The 22,827-nt window shown below is 48.6% G+C and overlaps 1 protein-coding gene across 2 annotated transcripts in view; it reads right to left on the bottom strand.

Annotated features, from left to right (window-relative positions):
* Nucleotides 1–22,827, bottom strand: part of ACOXL (acyl-CoA oxidase like) — a 354,770-nt gene that overhangs the window by 316,721 nt on the left and 15,222 nt on the right. For both annotated transcript variants that reach the window (XM_088841686.1, XM_088841687.1), the window contains exon 2: nucleotides 9,938–10,034. In XM_088841686.1, the coding sequence (XP_088697812.1) occupies nucleotides 9,938–10,034 (97 nt within the window). The remainder of the gene's footprint in view (nucleotides 1–9,937; nucleotides 10,035–22,827) is intronic.

Below are 22,827 nucleotides of genomic sequence, written 5' to 3'. Positions count from 1 at the left end.
CTGAGCCACCCAGCCACCAGGAAAGCCCCTCATTATGATTTAAATGTGCATTTCTCAGATGACTGAAGATGCTGAGCACATTTTTCTATGCTTATTGGCCATTTGGACCCTTTTATAAAGGGCGTATTCAAGTCTTTGGCCCATTTTTTTACATTGAATAGTTTATCTTTTTAGCATTTAGCTCTAAGAACTCTATATGTTCTGGGTACAAGTCTTTTGTATCTGGACATAATTTTTTCAGATATATGCATTGTAGGCATTCTTTTCTGGTTTGTAGATTGTCTTTTTCTTGTCTTCATGATGTCTTTTGATGAACACAGCTTTTAATTTTGATAAAGATCAATTTATCAGTTCTTTTTCTTTTATGTGTTTAGCATCTGATGTCCTCTCTAAGAAACCTCTGCCTTCTCCTTTGTTCTTCCACAAACTCTGTAATTGTGGAATTTATGTTTAGGTGTATCAGTTCAGTTCAGTTCAGTCGTTCACTCACGTCTGACTCTTTGCAACCCCATGAATCACAGCACGCCAGGCCTCCCTATCCATCACCAACTCCCGGAGTTCACTCAAACTCATGTCCATTGAGTCGGTGATGCCATCCAGCCACCTCATTCTCTGTTGTTCCCTTCTCCTCCTGCCCCCAATCCCTCCCAGCATCAGTCTTTTCCAGTGAGTCAACTGTTCCCATGAGGTGGCCAAAGTATTGGAGTTTCAGCTTTAGCATCAGTCCTTCCAATGAAGACCCAGGACTGATCTCCTTTAGAATGGACTGGTTGGATCTCCCTGCAGTCCAAGGGACTCTCAAGAGTCTTCTCCAACACCACAGTTCAAAAGCATCAATTCTTCGGCACTCAGCTTTCTTCACAGTCCAACTCTCATATCCATACATGACCACTGGAAAAACCATAGCCTTGACTAGACGGACCTTTGTTGACAAAGTAATGTCTCTGCTTTTTTATAAGCTATCTAGGTTGGTCATAACTTTCCTTCCAAGGAGCAAGCGTCTTTTAATTTCATGGCTGCAATCAGCATCCACAGTGATTTTGGAGCCCAAAAAAACCAAAATCTGACACTGTTTCCACTGTTTCCCCATCTATTTCCCATGAAGTCATGAGACCAGATGCCATGATCTTATAGTTTTCTAAATGTTGAGCTTTAAGCCAACTTTTTCACCCTCCTCTTTAGGTGTATAATACATCAAATTATTTTTGTGCGTAGCGTGAGGTAGGGATCAAAGCTAACTTTTTTCTATAAGTTTATAAGTCATTCCAGCACCATTTATTGAGAAGACTTTTATTTTCCCATTGAATTGCCTTGGCAACACTGTCCAGAACTCTACTGATCACACATGTGTGGATTTATTTTCGGACTCTCTACTCTGTCCCATTAATCTGTGTGTCTAACCTTATGCCAATACCACATAATCTTGAGGCACTTTTGAACAAGTCTTGAAATCAAATAATGAGAGTTCTCCAAATGTGTCATTTTTTAGAACTGCTTTAATGATTCCAGGACTTTTGCATTTCCATGTACATTTTTTGAATCAACTTGTAAATTTTGATCAAGATACTATAATACTTTCAAAATAAGCATTACAGGACTTCCCTGGCAATCCAGTGGTTGAGATACTATACTTCTACTGCAGGGGGCATAGGTTCAATCTCTGGTCAGGGAACTAAGATTCCATGCTGTGCTGTGTGGCCAAAAACTAGAAAAATAAAATAAGCATTATACTGTGCTTCCCTATCACCCTTGAGGAAAACCCTCCTATGACTCCAGTCACCTTTGCAAAACAAATCCAGGGTTCTCACTGTGGCCCCCACAACTGACCCTTCTTGCTCTCGGCTATTCCTTATTCTTGGCTGATTCTCCCCTGAGGCCACAGAGTGGGGCCCCTGAGCACAGTGCTGGGAGAATTCTGTAACAAAGGCTGCCTGTCGCCACTGTCCTCTGTCCTGCCCAAGGGCCTTGACTACTCCAGGACAGCCCAGAAGAGGAATGATGGAAAACGACATTCCCACGGCTCTGTCCAAAGACATTTTTCATCTGTCACAACGTTACTGCAGCATTTTGACGGTTCCAGATTTTCCAGATTCTTGCCTTAAATTTAATGCCTCTTCGCTTGGCAGCATATGCTTCCTACCAAATTCCTAGCTACCTTGGAAATTTTATGATGATTAGTGTAATCATGTAACTTACCAATACTGACAGCACCCATTGAAGAATGTACTGTATTGACCTTACCAGTCTGATTCATGAGCTTACTTAGCTCTTAATGGGAAGTGCACTATTTTATGTGAATTTTAATAGAAAAGAGTGATGGATTGTGTACCTTGCAACTTTACCAAATTTGTTTATCAGTTCTAACAGTTTGTAGCGGAATCTTTAGGGTTTTCTAAAATCATATCATCTGTGGACAGAGATAGGGTTACTTCTTTTCCAGTTTACCATGCTTGATTTTTATCTCTAGCATCAACAACCATTCGACATAAATTTACTTCTTTATTAGTCTGCTGCCTAAAATGTAAACTCCGTAATGCGGGTATATTTTCACCTGTCTTGCTCACTGCCTCTCGAGCTACTACTTTGTAGTAGGCATTCAATAAATGATTGTAAAATGAATGACTCACCTCTCTTGGCACATAGCAGGGACTTAGCAAACGATAACAGGTAATCACTATTGTTATGTTTAACATAATAGTTCAATGCAAGAAGAATCATTGCACCTTAAATTGAGAAATTTCCATTACGCAGGATGGTTTCCAGTGCAATAAATAAATAGCACCAAGCCCACAGCTGCAGTGGAGTCCCTGGCCCACCCTTTCAAATAATTCCTGTAGCCGTTACAGATGACAACTCTGTTCAGGTGCCAATCTACACAGAGGAACTTCTGTAAACAGGCCCTCACTCTGTCCTGTCATCTCTGCTCAAATCCTACAGGGCTTCCCATGGGCCAGGGCTGACCCAACCAAAGTGCTGGCCAGGCGGCCAGGGCCCAAGTCACGGAGCTGGGGCTGGGACAGGGCCTCCTTCCAGAGACAGCACGTGTGACCTAGCACACGGCAGCCTATCAGGCCCCCAGGTGCCGACACAAACAAAAGCCGGAGGCCAAGGGCAGAGCCAAGGCCAGGGTGTGGGAGCCAAGAACTCAAAGGAGGTCAGGAACCAGTCCCAGGGCAGGTGGAGCAGGTGTGCCTGGTAGTTGTGCTGGCAATGGTGGGCAACAGAGCAGGCCCGGGTGGGACCAGAGGAGTGGTGGACAGCCTCAGCCTCCTGGCATATCCTCTGCTCAGGTCCTTTCTGCAACACGCCAACAGCGTCAGTGTAATGGCTTCCTGGAAAAGACTGCTCCTTTTCTCAGGGTTCATGAAGAAAGCAGTAGTGATCCCCACTCCCTGATGCCTTCTAAGGGGAGCAGACTTTTGAAGCTTATTCCATTCCAGATCTGACCACCCCCTTGCCCCAGATATGTCTCTAAATATAAAAACCCAAACCATACCAAACAGACACTATCTAAAATTCTGATTGAAATAATAATTACAGTATGGTGGTGGCTTAGTTACTAAGTTGAGTCCAACTTTTGTGACCCCATGGACTGTAGCCCACCAGGCTCCTCTGTCCAAGGGATTTCCCAGGCAAGAATAGGCAAGAATACTGGAGTGGGTGGCCATTTCCTTCTCCAGGGTCTCCAGGGTCCTTCTCCAGGGTTTGCCATTTCCAAACCCGGGTCTCTTGCACTACAGGTGGATTCTTTACCAACTGAGCTACAAGGGAAGTCTCTAAAATTCTGATGGAAATAATAATTACAGTATAATAAAGCATAATTTCATTAGCCACATGTGGATGTGAGAGTTGGACTATAAAGAAGGCTGAGTGCCAAAGAATTGATGCTTTTGAACTGTGGTGTTGGGGAAGACTCTTGAGAGTCCCTTGGACTACAAAGAGATCAAACCAGTCAATCCTAAAGGAAATCAACCCTGAATATTCATTGGAAGGACTGATGCTGAAGCTCCAATACTTTGGCCACCTGATGCGAAGAGCTGATTCACTGGAAAAGACCCTGGCTGGGAAAAACTGAGGGCAAGAGGAGAAGCAGGTAACAGAGGATGAGATGGTTGGATGGCATCACCAACGCAATGGACATGAATTTGAGCAAACTCTGGAAGATAGTGAAGGACAGGGAAGCCTGGTGTGGTGCAGTCAATGGGATTGCAAAGAGTCTTGGCAACTGAACAAAACACTCCTAAAACTTATCTCAGATTCCAAAGAGCTTTTGTTTACACAGGTTGTATCTATCAAGTTGCCATACAATTAAAGCTGAGAATTTCTAAAATATTTACTCATTTAAAAACAATAATGAACCTATTACATGTTAATGTAAATGACATAATTCTTATGAAAAACAACCATCATTTTCAAGCCAAAAAAAATCAATGAGCAGAATGGTATTGTTTTGCATTTTTACAAATTGTTTTGGCATCTGGTTTAATAAAAGACAGCTGGCCTCTCACGCCTGCTTCTGCACTCGGAGTTCTGCCCTATGCTGTTCTGGCTGAAGTTGATGATGAAAACCTGCTGCCATGCATGCAGGCAGCTGACGTCTACTTCTCAGGTAGAGTCAATATGTGAAAGGGTCTTGAGTAACCCCGAGGGGTCCTCAGATCATGCTTTGAGAACCACTGGCTTAGATAATAACTATGCTACCACACCCACAGCCCACGTGGCTCATGTTAGTGAGGATGAGAAGAACTCAGGGTGGGAGAGAAGACAGTTGGGGCGGGGGTGGAGGAAGCAGTCACGGATGCAGTGGGGCTTCATTATCCAGATACCCGTCCCCATTCCTCCTACACTTGGCCAAGAATAGCCTGAGACCCACTGTCTCCCTCCTGGGAAAAGGAAATATTAAGATGAAGTATCCCTGCTGCTGCTGCTGCTGCTGCTAAGTCACTTCAGTCGTGTCCGACTCTGTGTGACCCCATAGATGGCGGCCCACCAGGCTCCCCTGTCCCTGGGATTCTCCAGGCAAGAACACTGGAGTGGGTTGCCATTTCCTTCTCTCAGCCCCAAACCATGATTCAGTTCAATCACTCAGTCCTGTCTGACTCTTTGCGACCCCATGGACTGCAGCACTCCAGGCTTCCCTGTCCATCAACAACTCCCGGAGCTTGCTCAAACTCATGTCCATCGAGTCGGTGATGCCATCCGACCATCTCAACCTCTGTCATCCCCTTCTCCTCCTGCCCCCAGTCCCTCCCAGCATCAGAGTCTTTTCCAGTGAATCAGTTCTCCGCATCAGGTGGCCAAAGTATTGAAGCTTCAGCTTCAGCATCAGTCCTTCCAATGAACACCCAGGACTGATCTCCTTTAGGATGGACTGGTTGGATCTCCTTGCAGTCCAAGGGACTCTCAAGAGTCTTCTCCAACACCAAACTTCAAAAGTATAAATTCTTTAGCGGTCAGCTTTCTTCACAGTCCAACTCTCGCATCCATACATGATTACTGGAAAAACCATAGCTTTGACTGGATGGACCTTTGTTGGCAAAGTAATGTCTCCGCTTTTTAATATGCTGTCTAGGATGGTCATAGCTTTTGTTCCAAGGAGTAAGCGTCTTTTCATTTCATGGTTGCAGTCACCATCTACAGTGATTTTGGAGCCCAAGAAAATAAAGTCTGACACTGTTTCCACTGTTTCCCCATCTATTTGCCATGACGTGATGGGACCGGATGCCATGATCTTAGTTTTTTGAATGTTGAGTTTAAGCCAGCTTTTTCACTCTCCTCTTTCACTTTCATCAATGGCTCTTCAGTTCTTCTTTGCTTTCTGCCATAAGGCTGGTGTCATCTGCATATCTGAGGTTATTGATACGAACCATGATTGGCAGGGACCAAATGCCGAATGGGAACAATCTAGAGAGACATTACCGGGCACCGAGAAAGAAGGTCAGTGCTTCAGTACTCAAGCCAGGGCGCACCCTGAGTCACCTGAAAGATGTAAACGCCGATCTGATTGCGCTGACCGACATCCTGGGTGGCAAGAGTTTGGAAGGCTCCTTCGGGGGATTCTGAGTGCACCCTGGGGTGAAATCACTCGATTTGAGTCAGCTCAGGAAGCAACCGCCCTGGCTTTGAATCTGCACTCCAGCAGTTACACACACAGCTTACCACTTGTGTGTGTACATATTTTCCAGTCACGAGTACTCGAGCGGGTCTCCATTCCCGCTGCTGCTGCTGAGTCACTCCAGTCGTGTCCAGCTCTGTGTGACCCCATAGACGGAAGCCCACCAGGCTCCCCCGTCCCTGGGACTCTCCAGGCAAGAACACTGGAGTGGGTTGCCATTTCCTTCTCCAATGTGTGAAAGTGAAAGTGAAGTCACTCAGTCGTGTCTGACCCTTAGCGACCCCATGGACTGCAGCCCACCAGGCTCCTCCATCCATGGGATTTTCCAGGCAAGAGTACTGGAGTGGCTCGCCATTGCCTTCTCCGTCCATTCCCTATGACCTCTGGTCAATTCCTCAGCCTGAGTTTACTCATCTGTAAAATGGGAATACCTTTAAGGATGTCAGGAATACTAAGTGAGGTCATCCATTCAAAGTTCTTAGAGCTGTAACTGGCCCAAAATACGAATTTAGTAAACGTGAGCTGTTGTTACTAGTTACGGTGATTTGGGTGCAGACCATCAGCCTCCATGGACGAGTGTTTGAGGAGATGGGACCAGGCACCCGAGGAAGGGGATGGGGTCCAGTCCCAGCGCTTCCACAAAACAGATGTCCCAACTGGGTCCTCTGTGTCTTCATCTGGAAATTTTGGGAGCCAGGACTTCCACCACCCAGGACCTGGTCCTGAATTCTCGGGACAGAGGAGAGAGTTGACTGAGGGCCATAAAGATGATGTCACTGGAAAAAGGTGCAGGAAGAGTCAAAAAGGTGCGATGAGATTATTCACACTGTGTGTGTGTTTGTCTGTGTGTGTGTGTGCACGCACATGTGCAAGTGTATATGCTCTGTAGTCAAGGTCAGATACTGTTTTCCTTTTTAAATTATCGAAACACCTCTAATCTACTGCAGATGACAGAGCGGGGAAGACAGAGTGGAAACATTTTAATGGCCTCTTCTCAGCCTGCGGGCTGTCTGCCGAGACTTGAGACAAACGAGGCTCGCTCCTCGTCCGTCTACAGGAACAATGTCATCACACGTTACATGCCACCCTCTGCCTGGGTGCTCGGCAGACTGGCCCCGAAAGTGAAGAGCAACACGAGGGCCAGGGAAAGATGGAAGGACTTGGACTACTCTCTGAAAGGGCAGTGCAGCCATGACTCAAAAATTTCAGGGAGAAGCAGATAAATCATGAATGACTCATACACTTCTTCTAGAATTACTGGCTGTGGACAGCTCCTCCAGCTGTTCACGGGGTGGAATTTGAGAGTCTTTACACACAGATGTGCTGCTGAATCTTAGGACACCTGTCCCCCAAGAAGAGCCTGTGCCCTGGTGATCGATGACCGACTAATTTCCTTCAGGCTTTTTGACTTTTGTAATTCACACAGAGAGAAGTGCCAAACAGCCTGAAATAAGTAACAGAAATGAACTGGAGGGATCATCCAAGGCCAGTCCTGTGCCTCCCAGAGGAATCATACCTAATCATCCAGGACAGAGCTGTCTGGCCGCTGAGGACCTCAGAGGGAGCCAAGGCAACAGGAAGGTAATTGGATGCAGGGCTTCACATGCTTCATGGGGAGCAAGAGTACACAGGCTATTCCTTCAGACATGGGGGTCAGGCTGAAACTGGTAAACGTCATTAAAGGATCAACTCTCACGTCCTGGTCTTGAATTTTGACACTAAGTTAAGCCTTAGACATAATGAGCCGACTAAAGGGGCAGGAGACTGGCCCCCATGTCAAGTTCTTACCTTCCCCCCAGCCGCAGGCTGGATGCATTTGGAGGCCAGGCTGAGATGGAGAAAGCAGCTGAAAGCAAAGAGGGATTAGGGTTTCCTCATGTTTGGTCGGTTGGTTGGTGGGCTGTTTGGTTGGTAATTTGGTTGGTTGATTGTTTTGTTGGTTAGTTGGTTGGTAGGCTGGTTGTTTATTTTGCTGGTTGGTAGGTTGGTTGGTTCGTTAGTTGGCAGGTTGGTAGGTAGGTAGGTTGGTTGGTAGGTTGACTGGTTGGTTGGTTGGTTGGTTAGTTGGTTGGTTGGTTGGTTGTTTTCCTGGTTGGTCACTAGTTGGCAGGTTGGTAGGCTGTTTGGCTGGTAGGTTGGTTGGTAGGTTAATTGGCTGTTTGGTTGGTTGCATTCACTTCTAAATGTATGCTCCATTTAGAGGCAGTTCACCAGTTTGGACATCTACTTTGCCAGTATGTTCTGATTGGTGCAAAACTATTTTCCAGGCTTTGCCCAGCATGCGTCACCCTGTCCTGTGGGTGTTTCTTTGCACACGCTCTCCATCTAAGGGTGGCAATGCTGTGCCCCTGTCACTTCAGGACTGCAGGACCTCACCAGGAGATACCAAAGCTCTGCCTATAACTCCCTCCTGACGAGAAGATGCTGACTTCTGTCCCTGCCTCCCCAGGACAGACAGCCAACCAAGGTGGGTGAGGGGGTGGGATCTGGTCTCAACCAATGACCTCAGGCCCCCACTGGCTCTGGTTCACATTCCACAGAGAAACAAGGCCCCATGGTCTCCCGAATGGGCAAGACTCCCACAGGTTTGGTCCTCAGCCTCTCCCTCTACAAACCATGGGGGGCAGAGAGGGGACAGGGCTCACTGCAGAGTATATTCAGCTCCTCAGCAGCTAAGGCAGCTCATCCCCAGTTCAGGCCCTGCCCCCAGGGGTCTCACCAGGAGGCATATTGTTCCTGCATAAAATGCGGGGTTTAAGGAAGCTATGAGGCTGCATGATGGGGCTCTGTTGTTGGTCTCCAGTCACTCAGTCGTGTCTGACTCTTTGCGACCCCATGGACTGCAGCACACCAGGCTCTCCTGGCCTTCACTGTCTCCCAGAGCCTGCTCAAACTCATGGCTATTGAGTCAATGATGCCATCCAACCATCCCATCCTCTGTCACCCCCTTCACCTCCTGCCCTCAATCTTTCCCAGCATCAGGGTCTTTTCCAATGAGTCAGTTCTTCTCATAAAGTGGCCAAAGTTCTGGAGCTTCAGCTTCAGCATCAGTCCCTCCAATGAATATTCAGGGTTGACTTCCTTTAAGACTGACTGGGTTGATCTCCTTGCAGTTCAAGGGACTCTCAAGAGTCTTCTCCAGCAACACAGTTCAAAAGCACCAATTCTGTTGGACTCGGCCTTCTTTACGGTCTAACTCTCACATCCATACAAGACTACTGGAAAAACCATAGCTTTGACTATATGGAATGTACTTAATGGACTATATGGAATGGACTTAAACTTGGCTAAATATAGAGCTCCCAATGCTAGCCTCACAAAGGAATCCTCTCATCACATTTTCTTTGCTTCTTTCCTTCTCTCTTTTTAGCAAGGCTAAATTGACTAAAATAATTTCACTGCATTGAGATTGGCAATTTTTAGACAAACAAGACTCATCCCCATTTTTGACAGGACTAAAATGCTCGAAAAGCCTGTAAAATAAATTTATTTTTATAATTTTATTATTACATTTCTCAGATATTTGAATTTGAAACCCCAAATCATACTTGCTTTGTGAACAACTGTTTTACTACCTTTGCTGATTCTCCTACTTCCTGGCCTGTGGGCTTGAGAGAAGTGAATGTCAATTAGATTGACAGGAAGGGGGCAGAAAGGGAGGGTGAAGGAGCCACTCCCATACCGACCAAATTGTCTGCTTTCCCCAGGACAAGATTAATGTGCTTCCTTCCACAGGTCGAAAAAGCAAACAAAGCAAAACAAAATCTTTCTGTCTCTCTTATCCACTCGCACACTTGACACCATAATAACAGTGAGACTTACCTGCTCCTGAATTGCACGTTTTAACACAGGTAGACCCATGGTAAATGTCACTCTCTGAAATGTCAAAGTTCTCATTTCATCCAGATTCAAATCATACCTGTGACAAATGGAAACAAAATAGGTGTTAAGACCTTGAACTGACTGTGAATGGAGCCTTTGGACCCAGAGATCTGACAGAACAGACATCTTTGCTGGGTCTCCCTGTAACTCGTTTGATACTGTTGTGTCAAGGGAGGCCAGTGTGTGTGTGACACAGGCTGTGTGGTCAACACAGGGGGTCAAAATGAAAAGAAAGGAAGGCTTCATATTTGCAGGGTAGGAACAGAAATGCAGACTTAGAGAATGGACATGTGGCTGGGGTGGGGCTGTGCGGAGACGGGAGGGCAGTATGAACTGGGAGGTTGGGACTGACATACATACACTCCCATGGATAAGACAAAGGACTAGCGGGAACCTCCTCTATAGCACAGGGAGCTCGGTCCAGTGTTCTGTGGTGACTTAGAGGGATGGGGTGGGGGAGGGGGGAGTGGGAGGGAGTCTCAAAAGAGAGAGGATGTATTATAATTACAGCTGATTCACACTGCTGTACAGCTGAAATTAACACAACACTGTAAAGCAATTATCCTCCAATGAGAAAGATGTTTTTCTGGAATTCCCTTGCTTTCTCCACGATCCAATGAATGCTGGCAATTTGATCTCTGGTTCCTCTGCCTTTTCTAAACCCAGCTTGTACATCTGAAAGTTCATATACTGCTAAAGTCTAGCTTGGAGGATTTTGAGCATAATCTTGCTAGCATGTAAGTTAAAGGATACATATTCCAAAAACAAATGTTTTAACTTATTTTGACCTGTACACTTAAATATAACCACTAGATGGCTCTTGTTCTTCATTTCAACAGCCACCCCAAGGAATTGCTATTTAACAAAGATAGCAAAGCTGGGTGAAAAAAATCTTAGAATCTGTCCTCCTGAAAGCTTGAACATCTGCTTATCATAATATGAATGTCTAAATTCCTAATGTTTTTCAAGCAAAAAGGTAACTATCTCTGTGATGGACCCCCTGGGAAATTTTGTTATACAAACAATATTTAGCATTTAAGGTGGCCTACTAAGATTACTGGGCTGCCCAGTGGGTGCAGTGGTACAAAGAAGCCACCTGCCAGTGCAGGAGACTCGGGTTCAATCCCTGGGTCAGGAAGATGCCCTGGAGGAGGAAATGGCAACCCACTCCAGTATTCTTTCCTGGAAAATTCCAGGGACAGAGGGGCCTGGCAGGAGACAGTCCATGGGGTCACAAAGAGACAGACTCAACGCACATACACACACAAGGTATAAATCATAAATAACAATGGTGTTTGGTATTTTAACAGATATAATTTGTTTTCTGTCTTCTTGGGTCTGTAAGATATGAAGATTTGACAAATATTTTTATGTCTGTGCCTTAAGCAGCAAAGAGAGGTCCTGAGGAATTCAGAGACCTGGCAGAGCCTGGGGAGATGGCATGAGAGTTGAGAGTGAGAGCCAGGACTCGTCTGCTGGGCAGAGTGGTGATTTGTAATCACCAAAGACTAGACATAATCCAAATGTCCCTCGATTAGGGAACAGATAAACCGTGGTATGTTCATACAGTAGAGCACTATACAGCAATAAAAAGGCGTGAACAACTGACATACATGACCACCACGATGATCTCCAAGCACTGTGTTGAGTGAAAAAACGCCAATCTCAGGACTTCCCTGGTGGTCCAGTGGTTAAGACTCTGCACTCCCAGTGCAAGAGGCCCAGGTCCAACCCCTGGTCAGAGAGCTAGATCCCAGTGCACATCTAAGAGTTTGAATGCTGCAACTAAAACTCCCGCATGCTGCAACTAAAAAAGCCACACACCGCAACAGAGATCAAAGGTCCCGTGTGCCGCGACTAACATCAAGCCAGCCAAACACATAAATAAACATTTTTTTAAAAAATTCTTGTAAAAGAATGTTCGTATCACCTTTATTCATAAGAGCCCCAAACTGGAAAGCATCCAGACAGCCATCATTCATTAACGGAATTGATAAATTATGATCTAGTCATAAAATGGAATATTACCTAGCAATAAAAAGGAATGTACTGTGTATGTGCTTCTCTGTCCATGGGATTTCCCAGACAAGAATACTGCAGTGGGGAGCCATTCCCTTCTCCAGGAGATCTACCTGATCCAGGGATCAAACCTGGGCCTCCTGCATTGCAGGTAGCTTCTTTACCACTGAGCCACCAGGGAAGCCCAAGGAATGCACTACTGATAAGTATAAATGGTGTGTATTAACCTAGAAAACATTGTTCTGCACTCTCCGGGATCTCTGGAGGAAGGCAGCAACCATGATGTGGACACTCAAGCAGGTTGATAGGAAAGTCCACCTGGGGAGATGCTGAGGCCTCCAGCCAACTAGCCATGTGAGTGCCCCGCCTCTGAGGTGGCTCTGCCAGCCCCAGCCAAACCTTGATACACCTTCAGCCCCAACCAACACCCTACATGCAACACCATGGAAAACCCAGCTAAGATGCTATGAAATTCCTGACCCACAGAAACTGGCTGCTAAGTTTTGAGGTAATTTGCTATGCATCAACAGATAGGGAATACACACGGCATCATCAAATACACTCACATACACACACAGACACACAACTGATGGGCATAAACTAGTGTCTTATATTTAAAGCATTTTAATGATATGTAATACACCAAGAACAAAGCAACAGTCATCAAAGTATAGCCTAATGAATTATCACAAAGATTGCACCCACCTGTATAATCCCCAGCCAAGTCAATGGAAATCACAACACATCAGCTGACTCCCTCCTTGGTCTCTCTCTCGATCACGCCCTCTCTCCTGCCCATGCTAGCTACCCTCCTGACCTGTAATGCCATAAATTATTTTTGACCACTTTTGAATATTAAAGAAATGGGATTAGTCACGATGTAATCTCTTGTGTCTGGCTTCTCTCACTCAACATGGCTAATAAGATTCATCCTGAGTATCTATTGTAGCTGTGGTTCCTGCATTTTCATTGCTTTATAGGATTAAATTGAATTATTATACCACAAAAAATATGCCGTGTAAACACAATGTAAGATTCCATTTCTATCAAATTCTAAAACAAACAAAACCAAAACATAGTAGGTACAAAAGCAGAAGAGTGGTTATCTCTTGGAAGGTAGGGCAGAGGTGGGAAGGGTATGAGAAGGGCATGGGGGAACTTTCTGGGGTGATAGTGTTGTTGTTCAATCACAAAGTCATGTCCGAGTCTTTGCAATGCCATGGACTGCCGCATGCCAGGCTTCCCTGTCCTTCACCATCTCCCAGAGTTTGCTCAAACTCACATCCATTGAGTCAGTGATGCCATGCAAACATCTCATCCTCTGTCGTCCCCTTCTCCTGCTCTTAATCTTTTCCAGCATCAGGGTCTTTTCCAATGAGTCAGCTCTTCGCATCAGATGGCCTGAACTTCAGCTTGATAGTAATGTTCTCTACTTTGATAGAGGTTTGAGTTACCTGGGTGAACGCATTTGCCAAAATTCTGAGAGTGTACACTTAATAATGTTGTATTTCATTGTACTTTACAGCAAAAGAAAAAAACCTGAGCCAGACTGACAGGATGTACACCATGGTGTGGTGTGATGTGCTGTGACTGGTGTGGTGTGATGCGATGCGATGCGATAGTATCGTATCACATCAAACCATATGACATGAGGAGAAGGGCATCCCCCTCACACACTTTCCCAGAACTTATGCTGCTGCTGCTGCTAAGTCACTTCAGTCGTGTCCGACTCTGTGCAACCCCATAGACAGCAGCCCACCAGGCTCCCCCGTCCCTGGGATTCTCCAGGCAAGAACACTGGAGTGGGTTGCCATTTCCTTCTCCAATGTGTGAAAGTGAAAAGTGAAAGTGAAGTCGCTCAGTCGTGTCTGACCCTTAGCGACCCCACAGACTGCAGCCTACCAGGCTCTTCCATCCATGGGATTTTCTAGGCAAGAGTACTGGAGTGGCTTGCCATTGCCTTCTCCGTCCCAGAACTTATAACCTCAGCCTAAATGCGGGAAAAACAACAGACAAGCCCAGAGTGAGGGACATTCAACACAAGACCTGACCAAAACTTTTCAAAAGTGTCAAGGTCATGAAAAACAGGGAAAGGAAGAGGAATTGTCACAGCCCAGAGGAGACCAAGGAGCTATGACAATGAAACACGTAATGTCCTGGAAGAGAAAAAGGCCACCATGGGGAAAACGATGAAACCTAAGTAGTCTAGAGTTTAGTTCATAGCAATGCACCAAGGCTGCCTTCTTCATTTTGGCAAATGTACCATGGTTCTGTAAAATGTTAACACGGAAAACTTGGTAAGAGGGTGATGGGAACTCTGTACTATATCTTCAACTTTCCTATCAATTGAAAACTATTTCAAAATAAAAAGTCCATTTTAAAAAGAGACAAGTGTTAGGAAGAGAGGATATATGAAAAAAGAAGGGATATATGTATGGAAAAAAACCAAAGTGTTAGTCGCTCAGTGGTGTCTGACTCTTTGCGACCCCACAGACTATAGAGCCCACCAGGCTCTTCTGTCCATGGAATTCTCCAGGCAAGAATACTGGAGTAGGGCTTTCCTGGTGGCTCAGTGTTCAAGAATCCACCTGCCAAATGCAGGAGACATGGGCTCAATCCCTGATCCCACAAGATCCCACATGCCTCGGATCGTGCACCCCAACAATTGAGCCTCTGCTCTGGAGCCAGGGACTGCAACTACCGAGCCTGTGCTCCGGAGCCAGGGACTGCAACTACCGAGCCTGTGCTCCAGAGCCAGGGACTGCAACTACTGAGCCTGTGCTCTAGATCCAGGGACTGCAACCACCGAGCCTTTGCTCTGGAGCCAGGGACTACAACCACCGAGCCTGTGCTCTAGACCAGGGACTGCAACCACCGAGCCTGTGCTCTGGAGCCAGGGACTGCAACCACCGAGCCTGTGCTCTAGACCCAGGGACTGCAACTACCGAGCCTGTGCTCTGGAGCCAGGGACTGCAACTACCGAGCCTGTGCTCTAGACCCAGGGACTGCAACCACCGAGCCTGTGCTCCGGAGCCAGGGACTGCAACCACCGAGCCTGTGCTCTAGACCCAGGGACTGCAACCACCGAGCCTGTGCTCCGGAGCCAGGGACTGCAACCACCGAGCCTGTGCTCTAGACCCAGGGACTGCAACCACCGAGCCTGTGCTCTAGACCCAGGGACTGCAACCACCGAGCCTGTGCTCTAGACCCAGGGACTGCAACTACCGAGCCTGTGCTCTAGACCCAGGGGCTGCAACCACCGAGCCTGTGCTCCGGAGCCAGGGACTGCAACCACCGAGCCTGTGCTCTAGACCCAGGGACTGCAACCACCGAGCCTGTGCTCTGGAGCCAGGGACTGCAACTACCGAGCCTGTGCTCTAGACCCAGGGACTGCAACCACCGAGCCTGTGCTCTGGAGCCAGGGACTGCAATTACCGAGCCTGTGGACTGCAACCACCGAGCCTGTGCTCTAGACCCAGGGACTGCAACTACCAAGCCTGTGCTCTAGACCCAGGGACTGCAACCACCGAGCCTGTGCTCTAGACCCAGGGACTGCAACCACCGAGCCTGTGCTCTAGACCCAGGGACTGCAACCACCGAGCCTGTGCTCTGGAGCCAGGGATTGCAACTACCGAGCCTGTGCTCCGGAGCCAGGAACTGCAACTACCGAGCCTATGCTCTAGACCCAGGGACTGCAACTACCGAGCCTGTGCTCTAGACCCAGGGACTGCAACCACCGAGCCTATGCTCTAGACCCAGGGACTGCAACCACCGAGCCTGTGCTCCGGAGCCAGGGACTGCAACCACCGAGCCTGTGCTCTAGACCCAGGGACTGCAACCACCGAGCCTGTGCTCTAGACCCAGGGACTGCAACCACCGAGCCTGTGCTCTAGACCCAGGGACTGCAACTACCGATCCTGTGCTCTAGACCCAGGGACTGCAACCACCGAGCCTGTGCTCTGGAGCCAGGGACTGCAACCACCGAGCCTGTGGACTGCAACCACCGAGCCTGTGCTCTAGACCCAGGGACTGCAACTACCAAGCCTGTGCTTTAGAGCCAGGGACTGCAACTACCGAGCCTGTGCTCTAGACCCAGGGACTGCAACCACCGAGCCTGTGCTCCGGAGCCAGGGACTGCAACCACCGAGCCTGTGCTCTAGACCCAGGGACTGCAACCACCAAGCCTGTGCTCCGGAGCCAGGGACTGCAACCACCGAGCCTGTGCTCTAGACCCAGGGACTGCAACCACCGAGCCTGTGCTCTAGACCCAGGGACTGCAACTACCGAGCCTGTGCTCTAGACCCAGGGGCTGCAACCACCGAGCCTGTGCTCCGGAGCCAGGGACTGCAACCACCAAGCCTGTGCTCTAGACCCAGGGACTGCAACCACCGAGCCTGTGCTCTGGAGCCAGGGACTGCAACTACCGAGCCTGTGCTCTAGACCCAGGGACTGCAACCACCGAGCCTGTGCTCTGGAGCCAGGGACTGCAATTACCGAGCCTGTGGACTGCAACCACCGAGCCTGTGCTCTAGACCCAGGGACTGCAACTACCAAGCCTGTGCTCTAGACCCAGGGACTGCAACCACCGAGCCTGTGCTCTAGACCCAGGGACTGCAACCACCGAGCCTGTGCTCTAGACCCAGGGACTGCAACTACCGAGCCTGTGCTCTAGACCCAGGGACTGCAACCACCGAGCCTATGCTCTAGACCCAGGGACTGCAACCACCGAGCCTGTGCTCCGGAGCCAGGGACTGCAACCACCGAGCCTGTGCTCTAGACCCAGGGACTGCAACCACCGAGCCTGTGCTCTAGACCCAGGGACTGCAACCACCGAGCCTGTGGACTGCAACCACCGAGCCTGTGCTCTAGACCCAGGGACTGCAACTACCGAGCCTGTGCTTTAGAGCCAGGGACTGCAACTACCGAGCCTGTGCTCCGGAGCCAGGGACTGCAACTACCGAGCCTGTGCTCCGGAGCCAGGGGCTGCAACCACCGAGCCTGTGCTCTAGACCCAGGGTCTGCAACTACCGAGCCTGTGCTCTAGACCCAGGGACTGCAACCACCGAGCCTTTGCTCTGGAGCCAGGGACTGCAACCACCGAGCCTGTGCTCCGGAGCCAGGGACTGCAACTACCGAGCCTGTGCTCTAGACCCAGGGATTGCAACTACTGAGCCTGTGCTCTGCAACGAGAAGCCACTGCACTGAGAAGCCTGCACACAGCAACTGGAGAGTAGCCTCCACTCAACGCAACTGGAGAAAAGCCCTCACAGCAACAAAGACCCAGCACAGCCATAAATAAATAAATTATTAACAAAGAACACTGGAGCTGGTAGCCATTCCCTTCTCTGGGGAGCTTCCTGACCCAGGGGTCAAACCCAGGTCTCCTGCATTGCAGGCAGATTCTTTACCGTCTGAGCCACCAGAGAAGCCCTGGTGTATATGTCCAGATGCATGTATGTGTATATACATACATACATATATATATGAGTGATTCATTTTGCTGTACAGTAGAAGCTCACACATGACAACCCACTCCAGTACTCTTGCCTGGAGAATCCCGTGGACAGAGGAATCCCTGCTGTCTTTGGGGTCACACAGAGTCGGACACGACTGAAGCAACTTAGCATGCATGCATGCATTGGAGAAGGAAATGGCAACCCACTCCAGTGTTCTTGCCTGGAGAATCCCAGGGACACATGAGCCTGGTGGGCTGCTGTCCTTGGGGTCGCACAGAGTTGGACACGACGGAAGTGACTTAGGAGCAGCAGCAGCAGCAGAAGCTAACAAAACATTGTAAAGCAATTAGAGTTTAATAAAAATTAATTTTAAAATGGAATAAAAAGAGACAACAAGACACCAAAGAAAGACCTTTGTGTATTAAAACACATACACACACACAAATCGTTTTTAAAAAGCAGTGGTGGGTGGTTTTCTCCAACTCCAAATCAAAGTCAGTTTTGGTCAAGGAGAAAGCACACCTTCAGAGACCCAATTTGAATGCTCCTGACAAAGGACATCCCTGGTGCCTGGCCTTTGATCACCATGTGTCTCCACGCAACACAGACATTCCAGAATGAAAAACTAACAAGAGCTTGGAAACCAGCCCTGCTCCCAGCAGGCTCTGCTCCAATAATCCACACCTGTACCCTGGCCTCTGGCAATCTGCTTCTGGAGACATCTCCAGCTCAGCCCGGAATAAACTCCCTCTTCTCTCTGAAAACAGCAAGAATCAAAAATGCTTCATCTTAGAGAAATCAAAAGCTTTCCAGACAAGCAAAAGTTAAGAGAATTCAGCACCACCAAACCAGCTTTACAACAAATGCTGAAGGAAATTCTCTAGACAGGAAACACAAGAGAAGGAAAAGACCTACAGAAAACAAACCCAAAACAATTAAGAAAATGGTAATAGGATCATACATATCGATAATCTTCTTAAATGTACATGGACTAAATGCACCAACCAAAAAACACAGACTGCCTGGGCAGATGAAAACATCTGCATGTATGCACTTCCACTTACCACATCACTCTGCTTGACTCCCTAAATTGTATGTAATTATCTTATATTGTTAAGTTACTCACGTTCCCCTTATGGCTTGCAATTGTAATTATCTTGTATTTTTTATCTGGCTGATAAAAATATCACTCCAACTGATATTCATCTTTCACTAGTGTGAAAAAAACCACCAAAAAAATGCTCTATCTATATTAAAAATCGAGGTGTACCCCACTGTGAGCACACAGGACTCCCCAGAGGCAGCCAGCACAGGGCCCATCCGCCTTCTAGCAAACATCTTGATCACAACTTGACCTCCGACCCCCAAACCTCGGCACCACCCCGTGAACCCCACACACAGCCTGGTGAATGAGTAGACGGTGAATGAAAAAGAAACTGCTGAATCACCTTGTGGTAACTGTCAAAGGCTGAAGGCCGGGAGCCACGAGGCGCCTGAGAAGACGCAAAGGGGGCGGTTTCGAAGTGCTGCGGTTTAATGTGGGCCGTGAAGTTCCCTCAGCTGGGAAGATGTCCAAAAGTTCGTTCGGATTTTTGCATAACATCTTATGAAAAAACCCAAATGAACTTCTGGCCAACCCAATACCTTGGCTGACGCGCAAAGTACAGAGGCTGCAGGTGGGAAAAAAAGGCTAAGAATATGGAAAGGAAAGGGAAGAAGAGGAAGGAAAGTCCTTCCTTGGAGACAAAAACCTCACAGGAATTCCTGAAGGAGGCAGCTCTGGACCCCATCCTTGCATCCTGGGCCCCCATCAAGTGACCGAGGAACCGAGGAACCGAGGAACCCATGGAAGGGAACCTCCCCCTCCATCCTGGCCTTTCCCCTTCCTTCCTGAGCTTTTGCTAAAGCGCCTGCACCATCTCAATGCTGAAAAGAAGCCAGGCCAGTTCCCACGCTCAAAGGGCTTGGAGTCCAGCAAGGAAGACGAAGCAAGAGGAAGAGGGGCCCTGCAGGCAGTTCACGTGTTATCATCAGACCTCAAGTGGCTGGACGGGTGTTCCCTCCCTGGGATGGCCTGGTGGTTTTCTGGAATGGAGAGCTTCAGGTGTAGCGATTACCTTTACTCGGCAGGAGCTGAGAGAAGCCAGTGGTTGTGCGGGATGGGCTGAGGAGTGGGGTGTGTGTGGGCTGAGAGAGGAAGTCCCAGGGAGGAAGCAGGGCGGGAGGGAAGGAGGAAAGGGGAGGAAGTTGGGCAGGAAGGAAGCCAGCGGGGAGGCAGGGCTGCGGGAGCCGGGGACAGGAACAGACACAGTCCCGCAAGATGAAAATACAAGCTGCCACCAGACTCAGGCACGTCTGTCGCGAGGTGAAGGCACAGGCGCAGACCGCCGCTGGCTCTTCCTCCCCCACCAGGATCCCAGGCACGCTGTGTCAGCCCAGCCGAGGGCGGCTTCTGATTGTCCAGGTCACCACTCGGATCTCAACCTGCAGGACGGTGATTGGCTGAGAAATGAGACTTGAAGCTTCAAACAAGGGGGTGACATTTTAGGGTGCATGTGAGCGGTGCTGATGGGAGTGGCCCCTGTTGCTGTTCAGTCGCTCAGTTGTGTCTGACTCTTTGTGACCCCATGGACTGTAGGACGCCAGGCTTTCCTTCACTGTCTCCCAGAGCCTGCTCAAAGTCATGTCCATTGAGTCGGTGATGCCATCCAACCATCTCATCCTCTGTCGTCCCCTTCTCCCGATCTCAGTCTTTCCCAGCATCAGGGTCTTTTCCAATGATTTGGCTCTTTTCCTATGAGTCGGCTCTTTGCATCGGGTGGCCAAAGTATTGGAGCTTTAGCTTCAGCTTCAGTCCTTCCAATGAATAATCAGGGCTGATTTCCTTTAGGATTAATTTCCTTGCTGTCCAAGGGACTGAAGAGTCTTCTCCAGCATCGGTCTGAAAACATCAATTCTTTGGCGCTCAGCCTTCTTTTTGGCCCCTGAGAGATTAGCTAAGAAAGCAAGGATGGGTTTGTGGCCAACAGGTCAGGGTTGTGAAGGATGCCCAGCCCCATGGTCTACAAGTATAATCAGGCCTGACTCCCTCCTAAGTTCATACTCTGACCACAGGATGGTGGTGTCTGTTGGCTTATGGGGCTCCTTGTATCCAACTACAGTGACACCTTTGGTGACTCAAAGGATGTCTTTGGAGCAACCTTGTGTGCGTGTGTGCTGCATGCTCAATTGAGTCTGATTCTTTGTGGCCCCAAGGACGGTAGCCCACAACCCTTCTCTCTCCATGGGATTTCACAAGCAAGAATACTCGAGTGGGTTGCCATTTCCTTACCCAGGGGATCTTCCTGACCCAGGGATCCAACCTGCATCTCCTGCATTGGCAGGTGGATTCTTTACCACTGCGCCACCTGAATATTGTTGTCATCGTTCAGTCGCTAAGTTGTGTCCAACTTTTTGCAACCCCATAGACTGCAGCACACCAGGCTTCCCTGTCCTTCACTATCTCCCGGAGTTTACTCAGATTCATGTCCATTGAGCTGGTGATGCTATCTCATTCTCTGCTGCCCTTTTCTCCTTTGCCTTCAATCTTTCCCAGCATCAGGGTCTTTTTCTGAACATAAGATCTAGAGGGAAAATCCATCATTTTCAACAATAGATCCATTCATCAAGTGTGTAGGAGGCACCCTTAGTGAGTTAAACATGCACCCTGAGAGCTACATGTCCACCTACCTGTCCATTTACAGGTAAATGGGAACTTGGAAAATAGCCACAGAGATTCCTCAGGGGCCAATGATCCCCTGGACTACAGGGCCTGGGGTCCCCAAAGGGCCAAGTGGAGACCAACACTCTGCCATGGCTGCCACGAGGGGTTGGGGAGAGATCCTGGGATTCTAGGGTCTCCCATGATGTCTAAGTTCTCACAATAAGCCCATGGGTGAATATTCAGTCACTCAGGCATGTCTAACTCTTTGTGAACCCATGGACTGTAGCCCACTAGGCTCCTCTATCCACGGAACCCTCCAGGTAAGAATACTGGTGTGGGTTGCCATTTCCTTCTCCAGGGGATCCTCCTGACCAGCCACAGATTGAACCTGCATCTCCTATATCTCCTGCATTGGCAGGAAAAGTCTTTACCACTGTACCTCCTGGGAAGCCCCACAATAAGCCAGTAGATAGTGTCAAAAGAAACAGAGGTTTGCACATGGTCCATAGAGCTGTTGCTGTGAAGAGAAGCGTGAGTAATCATTAATCAGCAATGCCGTCTCCTTTTGTCACAGTTAGGATCCCCCTTGTTACAGTCACAGCTATGTAAGAATCAGTCTCTGCTCCTGGAATCAACCCACCAGCGAAGCATTACTCACGGAGAGAGAACCGAGCACAGATGTTGTCACTTGGACATCATTGTAAAGCAGAGGATGGACAGAAGGGAACTTAGAAAGACAAGGGATGCTACTGAAACTCAGTACAACAAGGTAAATAAGAATAAAAACATATCCACACCGACAAGCAGTCACAGAAGAATCTTAGCTCTCTAGAAAGGACAGAAGCGGGCAGAAGACGGTGGGAGAACCCCTCCAAGAACAGCATCAGTTCTGAGATCTCTAGACACAGTCAGAACGACCTCGGTTAGAAAATAGGCCCACTTCCCTCCAAAGTCGCAGCCCCTCCGAGGCAGCAAGCAATCAGTACCCATGACCCTAGCCTCCCTACACAGACATTGGTTTCTTTCATGCAAAACACTCTTTTGGAATCAGTCAGCAAGTCTCTGCCCAGAAAAGCCAAGGTATTGCCCAACTTCAGGTCCAACTCACGAGGAACAACAGGCCCTATTCAAGGTGAGATTACCTGACCTGGCTTCCAAGGTGCCCTTTCCAGCCGTCCTTCACTCCCTGCAGTGACCCAGGGGCTCAGGAGGAAGCCAAGGTGGGCACGCCCAGCGCCGTCTGTCCCACACAGGCTTTTCCTTTCCTGGGCCACATCACCCCACTCTGTCTTTAGCAGGCTCCCACTGCCACCCCCACCCAAGTGGTTCTGCTGGGTGACCCAGCCCAGTGGCATGTCAAGAAAAGGCAACAGCAGTGGCCAGATGAGCCAGTGAGGGTGGCCTGGACCAGGCCAGAAGCCAAGAAGAGTCCCTCTCTTCCAGCCTGGCTGCTGAGTGGTGGGACATGCACCCAAAGCTCCAAAGGCCACAAGGCGGCCAGAGTTCATCTGGACATGAGGCGAGCAGAACTGAGGACTCCTGCCAGCGTCACCCCAGCTCCTGCCTTTCAGCCTCCGCACCCAAAACCAAAGTAAGCTGTGTTTTTCTGTCTCTGCAACTGAAGCTAAAGTGAAATAAAAGCAAACTAAATG

The sequence above is a fragment of the Moschus berezovskii genome, chromosome 11 (genome assembly GCF_049115385.1).
Source record: "Moschus berezovskii isolate FMDL1 chromosome 11, NW_MosBer_1.0, whole genome shotgun sequence".
Lineage (NCBI taxonomy): Eukaryota > Metazoa > Chordata > Mammalia > Artiodactyla > Moschidae > Moschus > Moschus berezovskii.
The sequence above is the reverse complement of the archived record's forward strand: the minus strand, read 5'-3'. Positions and strand labels throughout refer to the sequence as shown.